The sequence below is a fragment of the Leopardus geoffroyi genome, chromosome A1 (assembly GCF_018350155.1).
Source record: "Leopardus geoffroyi isolate Oge1 chromosome A1, O.geoffroyi_Oge1_pat1.0, whole genome shotgun sequence".
Classification (NCBI taxonomy): Eukaryota; Metazoa; Chordata; class Mammalia; order Carnivora; family Felidae; genus Leopardus; species Leopardus geoffroyi.
In genome coordinates this window covers 139924401-139941466 of record NC_059326.1, presented here as the reverse complement: position 1 = coordinate 139941466, position 17066 = coordinate 139924401, and the positions used below count along the sequence as shown (strand labels likewise).

At 39.4% G+C, this 17066-nt stretch overlaps 1 protein-coding gene and 1 pseudogene across 5 annotated transcripts in view; both read left to right on the top strand.

Annotated features, from left to right (window-relative positions):
* Nucleotides 1-17066, top strand: part of POC5 (POC5 centriolar protein) — a 44379-nt gene that overhangs the window by 19078 nt on the left and 8235 nt on the right. For all 5 annotated transcript variants that reach the window (XM_045495900.1, XM_045495914.1, XM_045495906.1 and 2 more), the window contains 4 exons: nucleotides 291-395; nucleotides 5565-5744; nucleotides 8256-8409; nucleotides 13429-13703. In XM_045495900.1, coding sequence (XP_045351856.1) covers nucleotides 291-395; nucleotides 5565-5744; nucleotides 8256-8409; nucleotides 13429-13703 — 714 coding nt within the window. The remainder of the gene's footprint in view (nucleotides 1-290; nucleotides 396-5564; nucleotides 5745-8255; nucleotides 8410-13428; nucleotides 13704-17066) is intronic.
* LOC123607001 lies at nucleotides 6838-8240 on the top strand (annotated as a pseudogene).

The window sequence follows — 17066 nt, the reverse complement described above, 5'->3', positions numbered from 1 at the left end:
CTGATGGCTCAGAGCCTGGAGCCTGTTTCCAATTCTGTGTCTCCCTCTCTCTCTGCCCCTCCCCCATTCATGCTCTGTCTCTCTCTGTCCCAAAAATAAATAAACGTTGAAAAAAAAAAAATTTTTTTTTTTTAAAAATTAAAAAAAAAAAGATAATAATGAGGTTAATTAGATGAATGTAGTAGTGCTCCACAGGTATTCTTTTGAGCACTTTTTGATATATGTGAAAGTCACTTTACCAATTATTGTTATTGTAACATTACAATAATTGTGTTAATTGCTATTTACAGGTGATTTCTAGCTTGTCTCATGCCATAGGCAAGCAAAAGGAAAGGATAGAGCTGATGAGAACATTCTTCCACTGGCGAATTGGCCACGTTAAATCCAGACAGGATGTAAGTATAAAAACAAAACAATAACTGACAGATACTAGACTTCTGAACTCAAAAGGGTTTAGGATCACATTTTGGAGCTCCTGTTAAAGTCAAAGAAAGATTTGTTTTCTAATAAATCAAAATGAATTTACAATTTAATGTTGCCTAGATTTTAAAGGAATTTGATTTTGGTGTATTTTGGAAAAAAATACCTCATATTTTATAGACCTATTGATCTATCATCTCCTACTTCATAGTAAGTAAGGATCATAACTGACTTACAAATGCCCTTGTCACGGAACCCTTTTAACAGATTTAAACTCAGATGTGATTGTGTGGAGAAGGAATTGATAATGTCTAACATATCATATGCTTCTTATATTGTTTCTGCTTCACACATGCCTGAATGTATCCATATAGTCTCTTCATAAAGAGGCAGTACTGTATTGATACATTATAAAATTGTGTGATCGTTTGTTTTGTAGACTTGACTTAGAGTGAGAATCAAAGAAAGCCATGTCTGTGTAGCTTTTTAAAAATTATCTTTAGTTTGTTTACAATTTAACTGTGATTGTCTTTATTTTAATTAAGTAAGAGTTGAATCAGTATGGCAGAGTAAATATAAACAGAGAGAGAGTAATAAATTAGTGTATCAGAAGTGGAAAAGATGAGAGGATATGTATATCCCACAAGAAGACAGTATAGAGACTCAAGAGTATAGGGGATAGATGTGTGTGTGTGTGTGTGTGTGTGTGTGTGTGTGTGTGTGTGTGTATTTGATGTTTATGTGAGCCATGGAATGATCTCTCTGCATTTAGTTCTGAATACTTAAAGAAAAGGCTATTACTGTGGTGGAACAGGATTTCTCCTTGAAGAATACCTAGTGCTTTCATTTTTTTTATGAATCCCAATAGATTGAATCTACATTAATCATAGAGAAAAGAGCTATTTAATGAGTATGCCGTATTTTGAAAGTTATTTACCAACTGACATAATCAGAATATATTATGTTTAAATGTTAATGGACATAGTGGAGGCTGCCGTCAGTTTTTTTTTTTTAATGTATGAAATTTATTGTCAAATTGATTTCCATACAACACCCAGTGCTCATCCCAAAAGATGCCCTCTTCAATACCCATCAGCTACCCTCTCCTCCCTCCCACCCCCTATCAACCCTCAGTTCTCAGTTGTTGTTGTTTTTTTTTTTTTTTTTCCAACGTTTATTTACTTTTGGGACAGAGAGAGAGAGACAGAGCATGAACGGGGGAGGGGCAGAGAGAGAGGGAGACACAGAATCGGAAACAGGCTCCAGGCTCTGAGCCATCAGCCCAGAGCCCGACGCGGGGCTCGAACTCACGGACCGCGAGATTGTGACCTGGCTGAAGTCGGACGCTTAACCGACTGCGCCACCCAGGCGCCCCATCAGTTCTCAGTTTTTAAGAGTCTCCTATGCTTTGGCTCTCTCCCACTCTAACCTCTTTTTTTTTTTTTTTCCTTTCCCACCCCCATGGGTTTCTGTTAAGTTTCTCAGGATCCACATAAGAGTGAAAACATATGGTATCTGTCTTTCTCTGTATGGTTTATTTCACTTAGCATCACACTCTCCAGTTCCATCCACGTTGCTACAAAGGGCCATATTTCATTCTTTCTCATTGCCATGTAGTACTCCATTGTGTATATAAACCACAATTTCTTTATCCATTCATCAGTTGATGGACATTTAGGCTCTTTCCACAATTTGGCTATTGTTGAGAGTGCTGCTATAAACATTGGGGTACAAGTGCCCCTATGCATCAGTACTCCTGTATCCCTTGGGTAAATTCCTAGCAGTGCTACTCTGCTGGGTCATAGGGTAGGTCTATTTTTAATTTTTGAGGAACCTCCACACTTTTCCAGAGCAGCTGCACCAGTTTGCATTCCCACCAACAGTGCAAGAGGGTTCCCATTTCTCCACATCCTCTCCAGCGTCTTTTGTCTCCTGACTTGTTCATTTTGGCCACTCTGACTGGCGTGAGGTGATATCTGAGTGTGGTTTTGATTTGTATTTCCCTGATGAGGAGCGACGTTGAGCGTCTTTTCATGTGCCTGTTGGCCATCTGGATGTCTTCTTTAGAGAAGTGTCTATTCATGTTTTCTGCCCATTTCTTCACTGGGTTATTTGTTTTTCGGGTGTGGAGTTTGGTGAGCTCTTTATAGATTTTGGATACTAGCCCTTTTTCCGATATGTCATTTGCAAATATCTTTTCCCGTTCCGTTGGTTGCCTTTTAGTTTCGTTGGTTGTTTCCTTTGCTGTGCAGAAGCTTTTTATCTTCATGAGGTCCCAATAGTTCATTTTTGCTTTTAATTCCCTTGCCTTTGGGGATGTGTCAAGTAAGAAATTGCTACGGCTGAGGTCAGAGAGGTCTTTTCCTGCTTTCTCCTTTAGGGTTTTGATGGTTTCCTGTCTCACATTCAGGTCCTTTATCCATTTTGAGTTTATTTTTGTGAATGGTGTGAGAAAGTGGTCTAGTTTCATCCTTCTGCATGTTGCTGTCCAGTTCTCCCAGCACCATTTGTTAAAGAGACTGTCTTTTTTCCATTGGATGTTCTTTCCTGCTTTGTGAAAGATTAGTCGGCCCTACTTTTGTGGGTCTAATTCTGGGGTTTCTATTCTATTCCATTGGTCTCTGTGTCTGTTTTTGTGCCAATACCATGCTGTCTTGATGATGACAGCTTTGTAGTAGAGGCTAAAGTCTGGGATTGTGATGCCTCCTGCTTTGGTCTTCTTCTTCAAAATTACTTTAGCTATTTGGGGCCTTTTGTGGTTCCATATGAATTTTAGGATTGCTTGTTCTAGCTTCGAGAAGAATGCTGGTGCAATTTTGATGGGGATTGCATTGAATGTGTAGATAGCTTTGGGTAGTATTGACATTTTGACAATATTTATTTTTCCAACCCATGAGCACGGCATGTTTTTCCATTTCTTTATATCTTCTTCAATTTCCTTCATAAGCTTTCTATAGTTTTCAGCATACAGATCTTTTACATCTTTGGTTAGACTTATTCCTAGGTATTTTATGCTTCTTGGTGCAATTGTGAATGGCATCAGTTTCTTTATTTGTCTTTGTGTTGCTTCATTATTAGTGTATAAGAATGCAACTGATTTCTGTGTAATGATTTTGTATCCTGCAACTTTGCTGAATTCATGTATCAGTTCTAGCAGACTTTTGGTGGAGTCTGTCGGATTTTCCATGTATAAGATCATGTCATCCGCAAAAAGCGAAAGCTTGACTTCATCTTTGCCAATTTTGATGCCTTTGATTTCCTTTTGTTGTCTGATTGCTGATGCTAGCACTTCCAACACTATGTTAAACAACAGCGGTGAGAATGGACATCCTTGTCATGTTCCTGATCTCAGGGGGAAAGCTCTCAATTTTTTTCCCATTGAGGATGATATTAGCTGTGGGCTTTTCATAAATGGTTTTTATGATGTTTAAGTATGTTCCTTCTATCCCGACTTTCTCGAGGGTTTTTATTAAGAAAGGATGCTGAATTTTGTCAAATGCCTTTTCTGCATCGATTGACAGGATCATATGGTTCTTATCTTTTCTTTTATTAATGTGATGTATCACAGTGATTGATTTGCAAATGTTGAACCAGCCCTGCATCCCAGGAATGAATCCCACTTGATCATGGTGAATAATTCTTTTTATAAGCTGTTGAATTCGATTTGCTAGTATCTTATTGAGAATTTTTGCATCCATATTCATCAGGGATATTGGCCTGTAGTTCTCTTTTTTTTACTGGGTCTCTGTCTGGTTTGGGAATCAAAGTAATACTGGCTTCATGGAATGAGTCTGGAAGTTTTCCTTCCTTTTCTATTTTTTGGAATAGCTTGAGAAGGATAGGTATCATCTCTGCTTTAAATGTCTGGTAGAATTCCCCAGGGAAGTCATCTGGTCCTGGACTCATATTTGTTGGGAGATTTTTGATAACTGATTCAATTTCTTCACTGGTTATGGGTCTGTTCAAGCTTTCTATTTCCTCCTGATTGAGTTTTGGAAGCATGTGGGTGTTTAGGAATTTGTCCATTTCTTCCAGGTTGTCCAGTTTGTTGGCATATAATTTTTCATAGTATTCCCTGATAATTGCTTGTATTTCTGAGGGATTGGTTGCAATAATTCCATTTTCATTCATGATTTTATCTATTTGGGTCATCTCCCTTTTCTTTTGAGAAGCCTGGGTAGAGGTTTATCAATTTTGTTTATTTTTTCAAAAAACCAACTCTTGGTTCCATTGATCTGCTCTACAGTTTTTTTAGATTCTATATTGTTTATTTCTGCTCTGATCTTTATTATTTCTCTTCTTCTGCTGGGTTTGGGGTGTCTTTGCTGCTCTGCTTCTGTTTCCTTTAGGTGTGCTGTTAGATTTTGTATTTGGTATTTTTCTTGTTTCTTGAGATAGGCCTGGATTGTCATGTATTTTCCTCTCAGGACTGCCTTCGCTGCATCCCAAAGCGTTTGGATTGTTGTATTTTCATTTTCGTTTGTTTCCATATATTTTCTGCCGTCAGTTTTTGAGTAGCTTTTTCAATTTAAGAAAATTGAAAATTGGAACTATTTCTTCAAAAGAATTTAAATTAGTTGATGCAGGAAGAATGGTATATGTTTCTATTTAGATCTGCTTGGCCCTGTGTATGATGGCAAAGGGTGTAAATTAAATTAGTCTTGCTTCTGGTGGTGGCCACCAGACTGAAGAGAGAGCAGTGGCACCTGAAATCACAGCCACCACCCTTTCTGTCTTGCAGCCACTCTCTGTTCTTCTCTTAGGCCTACTTTCAGCTAAATGGTCCTGCAGATTCATAATTCTAATAACGGCAGATTATTCCTTTTCTTTCATTTGCGCTTTATTTATTTTTTTCCTCCTAACTTGATTAGTTGCATAAAGCATTGATACAAGGACTGGAGGTTAGGTTCTAAAATGAGGCGAGGCTGGTTTTTCCCTTTCTATGAAAGCTGTGTGACATGGGCCGGTTCCTAAACCTCTCTCAGCCTGTTCTCCTGCCTGCAGATGAGAAAAATACGATTACACAGGATTAAATGATAACATGTACACCGCTTACCACTGTGTTACATTATGTTTTTTAATATCATCGCCTATATATTTACCAGCCTACTGTGTTTTTGAGGTTGTATATTACTTTCATTTAGGTCTATGAAGGCAAACTAGCTGACCAGTTCTTCCAGAGAACGTTACTGAAGAAAGTCTGGAAAGGCTGGCGATCCATAGTACAGAAGCAATGGAAAGATGTGGTGGAACGAGCTTGTCAAGCAAGAGCAGAAGAAGTTTGCGTCCAGATTTCCAATGATTATGAAACCAGAGTTGCTGCGGTAAACTTTTTTGTGTATATCTTCACTTTCTTTCAGTAAAAATAAAAAAGATGGATAGCATCACTCACTATTAGTTTATAGTTAGGCAGAGTGACCCGTTTCTCCAGTTCCATTTAATGTCACGTAGGCTCAAATGAGACTCCTGGGAAAGAACAACACTATTAAGTCAGACCTACAGATTTATTTACTCTGATGTAGGAACTCGTGTTTGATCTCGTGTATGTACATTTCCCTTGGAAACGTAAATCACCCATAGACCCTTACATTTCTAAGAACGCGTACTTTCTTAGGCTTCTTCATTTGGCCTTTTTGAGCTGAAAATAACGACTCAAAACAAAAATGTTTATCCTTGTGCTAATTTAAGCAAATTGTGTTCCTATAAGGTTGGTATAAAGCCGTTGTATGTAAACTGAAGTTATTTTCCCATTGACTTTTATTTTTAAAATAAACATCGTTTCCAAGGGAAAATATTTGAGACCCAAAATGAAGTTAATCCTTAGTGAAGAATGCAGTAGGCCTCTTGAAATCACATAGTCACAGAAAAACCTTTTCTCATCATCATAGTACTAAGTTCTTAACGTTAAAAATAAGTGTCATTGTACCAATAATTTTCTGCAATTCAAAATGACATACAAAAAAAAAATGCAGTCCCTTCAGATTTGGTCGATGGGAAAGAGTGTTTTACCTAATGTCACTTTGCACTTTAAGTTCTCTAAATGACATTTAGAGAAAGGAAGGAAGGAAGGGAGGAAATTCTGTTAATATTGCATTTAGGTATTTTTTTCTGAAGAGGTGAGAGCTTGTGGCTCTTCATGTATTTTGGGTATTATTCTGCATGAATGTTTTATGGTAAGAAATGACATATCTTGGGGCGCCTGGGTGGCGCAGTCGGTTAAGCGTCCGACTTCAGCCAGGTCACGATCTCACGGTCCGTGAGTTCGAGCCCCGCGTCGGGCTCTGGGCTGATGGCTCAGAGCCTGGAGCCTGTTTCCGATTCTGTGTCTCCCTCTCTCTCTGCCCCTCCCCCGTTCATGCTCTGTCTCTCTCTGTCCCAAAAATAAATAAACGTTGAAAAAAAAAAAAAAAAGAAATGACATATCTTTATAAGTAAAACACGTCAGCACCCTTTGGTGGGACTGGTATGAAATTTTCCTTGTTTGAACCTCCATCTTACAGTTAGGAATGAGGTAAGATGCACCTTTTAAAATAAATTGAGATGCATAGGAAGAGGTGTACGGTAAAGTGTTTTTAGTGTTTGACACAAAAATGACTTCACAGCTCAACAAGATGGCCACACCGGCAGCGCCAGCCCCAGCCCCCGCCCCAGCCCCACAGCCTCAGCACCGCTTCTGGCTCCAACACCAGCTCCAGCCTCCTCCTCATACCCAGCAGCTGCATTGGCTAGGACCACGGGCTCTGGGCCACACCCCAGCACAGACCCAGTGTGGTCACTGCCTGGTCCTGCCCTCTCAGGCCCCCCCCCCAGCAGCCGTGCGGTCGGGCTCCACCTGGTCATTTGGCCTCTGTTGCGGACAGCCACAAGACACTCAGTGAAGGTGCTGCCCAAGTTATTGGGACCCTGCTGGGACCTGTTGACTAGCATTCAGTGAAAGTCACAAACTGCCTTTTAGTGCTGCACAGTGAGTCAGAAGATGAGGTGGCTGTTGACATGGCATTCACTAAGCACATGTGTGAATTACCAAGAAAGTCTCTCCAGATGAGCTCATCCTGGGCTGGTACGCCACAGGCCGTGACTTCATAGAGCATTCTGTGCCGATTCAGGAATACTACAGCCCTGAAGCCCCCAGCCCCATTCACCTCAGGAATGGCCACCTATGTCGGCACTTTAATGGGTGTCCCTGGGGGGATGTCCACACCTCTGACAGTGAACTATGCATATTCTGACACTGAACACATTGCAGTTGACCAGATCACGAAGACCTGTTTTAGCCCCAACCCAGTGATCAGACTCTCAAGCAACTTGCAGCAAGTAGGAAGGGCATCAGCTGGCATCTAGGATGCCCTGAGCACAGTGTTGTGGTATGCAGAGGACGTGCCGTGTGGAAAGCCATCAGCTGACGATACTGTGGGCCGCTTCTTAATGAATCTGGTTAACCAAGTACCCAAGATAGTTCCTGATAACTTTGAGACCATGCTGAACAGCAACATCGGTGACCTGCTAATGGTGACCTGCCTGGCCAATCTCACACAGTCACAGATTGCCATCAGTGAGAAACCTTTAAACCTGTCAGCGGGCCCCAAGCAGCACTCCTGCCAGTCTGGGCCCCCCTAGGACTCAGAATGGAATGAAGTAGAATGGTTTCCTTGTAGTCTGAGTCATACAGAGTCCATCAACTGCTTGTGACTTTAAATAAACATAGCTTACTCTTTTGTAAAAAAAAAAAAAAAAAAAAAACACTTCACAGTATAAGGCTGTTTTTTGAACAGTAAATAATATCCTTCCTTGTATCTCAAATCTTTTTCTTCTTTTTAAAAATTCCCCTTAATTAGTTATCTGGAGCTTTGGAAAATGCAAAAGCTGAGATCCAAAGAATGCAGCATGAAAAAGAGCATTTTGAAGATTCCATGAAGAAAGCTTTCATGAGGGGGGTGTGTGCATTAAATCTTGAAGCTATGACTATATTTCAAAACAAAGGCGATACAGGTTAGTATTTAAGGTTCTCTGTCTACTTTGAAAAGGATTTGAGGATATTTCAGTGATTGGTGTGGTCTGTAATACTAATTTTCTGCAAAGAATAGGCCTTGACCAGGTACTGGTATTTTTTTTAATTGTTTTTATTTTTTAGATTTTTTAAATAAATTTTTTAAAGTTTATTTATTTTGAGAGAGAGAGAGAGAGTGAGCATGAGTGGGGTAGGGGCAGAGAGAGAGAGAGAATCCCAAGCAGGCTCTGCACGGTCAGCGTGGAGCCCCATGTGGGGCTCGAACTCATGAACTTTGACATTGTGACCTGAGCCGAAATCAAGAGTCAGACACTTAACCGACTGAGCCACCCAGGTGCCCCCAGGTATGGGTAGTTTTAACTTCATGGTATCATAATCTGCCATAAAAATCACTTAGTCTTGGCTACTTATGGTATCTTAGATATGATCAAGTAAACAGTCAACTCTTAAGTGTTTAGGGTCAATGTTAAAATGATGTTTTGAATGTGTAACATTCAAATGTAATGAATGTAACATTATTTTAAGGCTCTTTTAACTAATAATTGCAGTACCTTTAAGTACAAAATTTGTATTTGTTGATCAAATAGCCAAATTCTTTGGACTATTTTGTTGATGAAATATTTATCTAGTCATCGTGTCCCATTTTAAATACTGCTTGTCTTTGGGGTGCCTGAGTGGCTTAGGAGGTTGAGTGTCTGACTTCAGCTCAGGTCACGATCTCATGGCTTGTGAGTTCGAGCCCCCATCGGACTTTGTGCTGACTGCTCAGAGCCTGGAGCCTGCTTTGGATTCTGTGTCTCTGTCTCTGCCCCTTCCCTGCTCATGCTCATGCTCTGTCTCTGTCTGTCTGTCTCTCTCTCTGTCTCTCAAAAATAAACATTAAAAAACATTTTTTTTAAATTGCTTGTCTTCAATTTAAGAGATGCCTCAACTGAAACTGAAATATAAATATAGGCCTATCTACAGAAGTCAAGTAAAATAATTTTATTTTAAGAAAAGTCCATGTGTTGGCTGGAATCTGTGTGGATTGTGTCATTGTTTTTCAGCATGGCTTAGAAAAGCAAATCACACGAATCCTTTGTCACCACTTTGCACTGAGGCCTATTTTCCTTATTGGGTTTTAGTTTTCTTCTCTGAACAAAGAAGATAATATAAATCTTCCCTACCCGTTCACAAAGGATTCTTGAGGAAATGCAGTGAAATATAATTGAAAGCTCTTTAAAAGACAAAAAATACTTTGACATGTAAGATGATAAGTAATGGCATAATTATTGCAGTCTGAAGTCAGCCTGTTTTATGTAAGTACATGAACATTTTTTGCAGTATTTCCTCACATTAAATCCTATTTGAGACTCACACTTTATGAAACAGTTTCATTTTGTAACACCATTAATATTCCAGTCCATTGAATAACTTTTCTGTGGCTGTCATAACCATAACCTTTTAAGGCATCATCAAACATTTATTATTCAAATTGTTCATGTTGTGGATGCTAGGAAGTTAAGGCAGATAACTTTTTTCTGAAGCATTCCTGGTGTGTGGCCCACATGCAGGTTCAAAACTTAGAATTCTAGAATCTCAAGGCTGACTAGTTTATCTTGCTAATATCCAAAGGAATTCTTGATTTTTCCAATATGGTCTTTCAGTTCAGTGTCAACACTAAAAACAAACTCACCACCACCACCAGTTGTCATTATTAGTAAGTTGTATGTATTAAATTGAAGAATTTAATTACCTACTTATAACAGATCCTAGGTTTCACAAGTGACAAATTTTATCATTAGAACTTCCTACATTCAGGGGCACCTGGGTGGCTCAGTCGGTGAAGCGTCCAACTTCAACGCATGTCATGATCTCGCGGTTTATGAGTTCAAGCCCCACATCAGGCTCTGTGCTGACAGCTCAGAGCCTGGAGCCCACTTCGGATTCTGTGTCTCCTTCTCTCTCTGCCCCTCCCCCACTCATGCTGTCTCTCTTTGTCTCTGAAAATAATAAACATTTTTAAAAAATGAAAAAAAAATAAGAACTTCCTACATTCAGTTATAAGAGACCTCTTTCTCATAACCTATGTAAGCAGGTTATGAATTGACTAGGACAGTGTTTTACCACCTTTAATAAATTTACCATCTTAAATTTTAAATTCAAATACAGCTTTGTCTCCTACAGGCAAATATCCACAACAGGATTTGGAGAAAATGTATTCTGATAATTACACAACATGATTTGTTTTGCCCCTGTTGCTTTTAAATCTCCTTTTAACCACAACTAATGCCAAGTTCTGGGATCTCAACTGTTTTTGAGTAGCCTGGTGCTTTGTTGATCATCACAATGGGGGATAAAATTGACAGGAATAGTGAGATACACACTAGCAATAGTGTTGGTGGAGGTCCCAAAGGCAGAAGTTCAGTGTAACCTCATGCTGGATTTGCTCTGTGATGTGTAACTTTCTGGCATTTTATTAACAGGTTTAAAAAATTTTTAATTCTCACTAGGGAAAAAAATACTTTTGGCCACATTTCTTACCCTAAAACAACTGTTGTTTATAATGCATTGTTCCTGAGGCATCTGGGTCGCTCAGTCAGTTGAGTATACAACTCTTGATTTCAGCTCAGGTCATGATCCCACGGGCCTGGGATCGATTCCCGCAACAGCTCCACGCTGAGCATGGAGCCTGCTTGGGATCCTCTCTCTTCCCCACTCTCTCTGCCCCTACCCCGCCCGTGTGCACCCTCTGTCTCTCAAAATAAGTAAACATTAAAGAAAATAATGCAGTATTCCTGACGTACCTATCTTGTCATAGCAAAATACTGTTTTTTTTTTATGTCTCCTGACTCTGCTGTCCATGATCTAAGTGCTTCTCATGCTGTGCAGTATCCTATATCTTAAAGGTTGGAAATTATAAGTTTTATGAAGAAGGCAAAATATGACAGCAAAAATGACCTTTAAAATGATACCGGCCAAATATTAAAGCAATTTTGGGAACAGGAGAAAAATCCTTTACAGATGAAAAAATTTATCCCAGTTAAAGCGAGAATAATTATTAAACTTACAGCGATTGACCAAAATGGAACTGCATAAATCAGCCCACATTAACAAGTTAGTCAGCTACCTCTATTCCAGGGAATCTCATTGTGAGACCTGAACTTTGTACTGGTTCCACAGATGAGAAGTCTTCCACCCACCTAAAAAGACACAGTCTGAATTACTGTCAAAAACATGTTAAAACTATGTTTTGTTTTTAAAACAAAATGGTGCTTTTACACTGAGTTAGTCCCTCTCATCAGAGGATTTCAAAGGACATGTCCCTTAGAATCCTAATTAAACTTCGTTAATGAGGTGCTATTACTCTGTTTTATATAAAGATAGCCTAAGAGAAGGACTTACACAGAGAAGTCTCTGGATGGAAAGTGGACATCAAAAACCGTTTAAACATAGGGGTCCTCAGGTTTAGAGTCTGAGTGGCTCATTCTGAGTGGCTCAGACGCCTGAGTGGCTAGGCGTCCGACTTCAGCTCAGGTCATGGTCTCACAGTTCGTGAGTTGGAACCCCACATCAGGCGCTTGGGTGGCTCAGTCAAACATCTGACTCTTGATTTTGGCTCATGTCATGATTTCATGGTTCGTGGGTTCAAGCCCTGTGTAGGGCTCTGTGCTGACAGTGCAGAGCCTCCTTGGGATTCTCTCTCCCTCTCTCTGTCCTTCCCTGACTCTCTCTCTCTTTCAAAAAAAAAAAAAAAGGCAGGGGCACCTTGATGGCTCAGTCAGTTGAGTGTACAGATTTGGCTCAGGTCATGATCTCATGGTTCCTGGGTTCAAGCCCCACGTCTGACTCTGTAGTGACAGCTCAGAGCCTGGAGCCTGCTTCTGATTCTGTCTCCTTCTCTCTCTGCCCTCCCCGGCTCAAGCTCTGTCTCTCTCTCTCTCTCTAAAATAAACATTAAAAAACAAACAAACAAGCAAAAAACACATGGGCGTCTATAATGCCCTGGGTTCACCCATTCTCAATTGTCTCAGTGAATGAATTTCCAAACCCTCAACCCTGGTGTTAGATGCCACATACATACAGTCTTTACTGGAAATGTTAACTAAATTCTAATACTGGGGAGAAAAATATAAAATTTGAAGAAACCCTTTGCCCTAGCTTCTGGAAGCTGATGTTACTCACTCCTTTGATCTAAGGGTAAAGTTCATTTTTGAGAAATCATTATGTAGAATATCAGTAAAATTAGTTAAGTGTACAAATATATTTTTAACTCATGATTTATATAAATCTCTTTGGAAGAATCAATTTTGTTTACAATGTTAAAAGTAAAAATTTTAGTGTTATTGATTTATTATTTTTTGCTGAAAAATCAAATTTAAAGCATTGAATTTTAGGGTACCTGGGTAGCTCTGGTTGAGCGACTGACTCTTGATTTCGGCTCAGGTCATGATCTCACAGTCTGTGAGTTTGAGCCCCACATGGGGCTCCACACTGACCGTGCAGAGCCTGCTTGGGATTCTCTCTCTCCAAATAAATAAATAAACTTAAAAAAAAAATACATTGATTTTGTTTGGATAGTAGCAATAAATGGAAATAAAAGAGTATAGTGTTATCAGAAAACAATTCTGAAGATCTAAATAGGAGGCCATTTATCAGGACAGTTGTATGAAATAATGCAGAAGGACATAAATAATATGGTCACATATTATTATGATGGCTGTTTTGGCAATATACTTTACTCAGCTGACATCATAGCAGAGTACATATTTTTATCTTTGACATAAGAGCAAATCTTTAGCTTTCACATATTGAAGGAAATGGTCTGAAGTCTTTAGTGGTTAATGCTGACACGAACCAGTTAATAATGATAAACTGTGTTAAACATTGTATGCAATACATGACAAATTTCTACATCTTCTCTAGAACTAAGTTTTAGCTACTATGTATTTTCATTGTTGGGGGCATAAAGGTCATCTTAACTTGTAAGAAGTTTAATGGAATTAATTTGTGATTGATAGGGACAGACTTCACAAATAAAAAAGAAGAGTATGGTCCTGGCGTTCAAGGAAAAGAACATTCTGCTCATTTGGATCCTTTGGCCCCTCCGATGCCCCCACTGATTGTGCCGCCACCATCCCCACCAGCAGCCGCCGTGGGAGCAGCCTGTGCTGCCACATTTCCCTCTGCTGCTTCCATCACTTCTGTCGGGGCTGCTTCTGCTTCCTCTGCTCACCTTCCTGTTACCTCAACTCTGGGTGCTGGATCTGCAGCCACTGCTGGACCAGAAGAAATGGTTAGTACAGTTAATGCAGGTGCCCGAGTGGGAAAAGAGCTGAAAACCTGACTGTATATTGGATATTTTTAACTTAGAACATGTTTTCCCATGGAGGAAAAGTCTGTATGGTATTTAGGCCAAGCCACATAAAATATTTAATATACAAAGTGGCTAAAACAATTTATAATGAAGGGGACTCTGGGTGGCTCAGGTGGTTGAGCATCCAACTTCGGCTCAGGTCATGATCTCACAGTTCATGAGTTTGAACCCCACGTTGGTCTCTGTGCTGACAGCCCAGAGCCTGGAGGCTGCCTCCGATTCTGTGTCTCCCTCTCTCTCTGTCCCTCCTCCACTTGCATTCTGTCTCTCTCTTTCTCTCAAAATAAACATTAAAAAAATTTTTTTAAACAATTTATAATGCAAATAATAGCTGAAACTTCTATTATAGTAGTGATAATTAAAAATAACTGTCATTTCACGTTTTTTCAAGAACTATTCAGGAAAAATAGATTTGAAAAAGAGAAGATGACAGGCTTTTTAATCTATTTTGAAGGGAACTCTCCTGGGTATTTTTCAAGGGCTTAGAAGATTACAGGCTCTTTTGTATATTTTGTATTCAGTTATACCTTTCCCTTTTCCTCGATGCACATATATCATTAACACTACTCTGTAGTTACTCCATCTTGATTGGATTAGATTCTCATTTTTAATTCAAGTCTCCTTGAATAATTTCTCCTAGAGTCACTTAGCTACTTTTAAGAGAAGTACATATAGTGTGGAACTACTGAATGGGGATGGAATATTTGTGTGAGAACTTGCCTGAAGGGGAATTGATCAAGCTAATTAATATAGAAGAGTTAACACAAAGTACATCAGGGTTCTGACTCCTCACCTTCTTCTTATTAAACCTGTGTTATTCAAAGAGTGATTCTCCATAGTGAGGGGAGTAGGGATACAACTGGACTTACTTCTATAGGGCTTTTTAAAAACACTATGTCCTTCTTCCCTACTCTGGCTTGGCCTAGGCACAAAGGCATGTCTAGTATGATAAAGTTCCTGAGAGGATTCTGATTTGCTTGTGTCCTCCTCCTCCCTGGCCCTTACCGTTTTCCTGAGAGGACAGAAGATCGCAGAATAGGTTTTATGTTGTATAGTTCCCCATCCGAAGGTGCCATTACCCTGGACAGCGCTCTGTAGCTAAGGGAGGCATTCAGTCAGCCAGACAATTGGTCATCTTGAATATTCCAGCTGACTTGAATTTCTGCCTTGTGGAAGCTACTGACTGTGGGGAAAAATATGTTGAGATCTGCTATTATGTCTGCTCTTGATTCAAAGAGGTGAAAAAAATATAGCTGTTAAGAAAATTTTGAATGTGTGAGGGAGTTTTGACTTAGAAATAAGACACTAAAATTCAACTCTGACTTATGTTCAGCTGTGTTTATTTTTCATGATTACACATTTTGAAGTGTGATCCTATACAGATGATCTCATTTAAGTAAACACAGTGAGTGTCTATTTAAATTTCTGGTTTGTCATTCATGTTGCATATTCAGATAACCCACAGAGCTAGATTTTTCAAAATTCCCTTCAAATATGACTACACCATTTGTACATTTGCATTTATATATAAACCTGGATATATATGGGAAGAACTGAATGAATGCTTACCACCTTTTTTGTTACTTTGTGAAACAGTGTGGTCACCTGAGATAATTTTGAAGTCTTTGCAACCTGAAAACACAATATAGTGTAGACAGCCCTTCCAACTACATCCTCCTTGATAAACAGATACACATTCAATTTTGTTCGCATAAATATAGCCTTTAGGGTTGGAGGAGAGGAAAATCAGAAGCAAATCAGTCTGTAAGTATATTGCTAGTTTTCTTCCTTGCTTATGTAATTATAATACTCAGATTCAGATTCCCCTCAAATGTGTCCTCTTGTTTTTGAAAAGAACCATAATAACAAAACTAGGAACAAGTATATTAGTTGGGTAACTTATCTAATGCGAACCCATCATTGTTGGGACTGGGAAAGGAGAGACCTATGATCCAGGCCTGGTTATCTTTCTTTTCATTTTAATCACAGAGGCTTCCTATGAACATTCAAAACTTTTTCCCAATCTTCTTGGTATTTCCAGTAGCTAAAAGGAGGTGTATAACAGAGAACAAACTGCAGAGAACTGGGAAACAGACAACTGGAAAAAGAAAAATTATCATCCTACTAAAATAACACCTTCATCTGTAAAATTCTTTCCTTTCTGCAGACATCCTCAGTATGTTAAATAAAATACCAGAATTTCCTGGTGGTAAGCACTTTTCAAGAAATAACAATTAGGCAGTTATACGAGCACGTATATTGCAGTTCACGAGTTTGAACAATAGGTGACCCTTTTTTCTTTTTCTGACTCACCGTTGGAATAGTTGAGGGGTTTTAGTTGGATTTTTAAACTCTTTAGTAAAGGTTCTCTCTTAACTTTCCTCTTCATCTGAATGGAAAGTGAAAGGATATCATTAGGCACTTGGCACTGCCCTCCTCATTCTATAAATGAGGAAACGGAGGTTTGGAGAGTGAGTGAGTTGCCTGTGGACACAATCAGTGACAGAATTCAGACTTTGTTTGGCCACAGAGCCTTGTTTCTTAACCAACCATTGTCTCCATGTCAAATATTAAGATACAAACATGAAGTTTTAAAAATAGGTCATTTCCCTTTTCTTTCTTAATCCTTTTGATTTTGTTGCTTTTATTGATAGGGCATAAAATGCTAGCATTTCCATTTTTATAGCATTTTTTAAGTCAGCTAAGCTCTTAGATAGATTTAATGAGATCCATCCTGACTGGGACCAGTAAGTTTGGTCATGGAGTCAAAAAGTCACTTAAAAAAAGGTGTGTGTGGCGGGTGGAGGGGGAGACACCTGGGTGGCTCAGTCAGTTGAGCGTCCGACTTTGGCCTCAGGTCATCATGATTTAGTGGTTTGTGAATTCAGGCCCCACATTGTGCTCACTGCTGTCAGACTGAAAGTGCAGAGCCCGCTTTGGATCCTCTGTGCCCCTCCCCAGCTTGCGCTGTCCCCCAAATAAATAAAATATATATATATTTTAAAGTCAGTTGGGGCGCCTGGGTGGTTCAGTCGGATACGCATATGACTCTTGGTTTTAGCTCAGATCATGATCTCACGGTTTGTGGGTTCAAGCCCCATGTTGGGCTCTGTGCTGACAGTGTGTGGGGCCTTCCTGGGATTTTTTCTCTCCCTCTCACTCTGCCCCTCCCCTACTCGTGCACACACTCTGGCTCTCAAAATAAATAAACATTAAAAAAATTATTTTAATTAAAAAGAAAAGTCATTTAAAGCAGGAAATTTTGAAAAGTTATATATACAT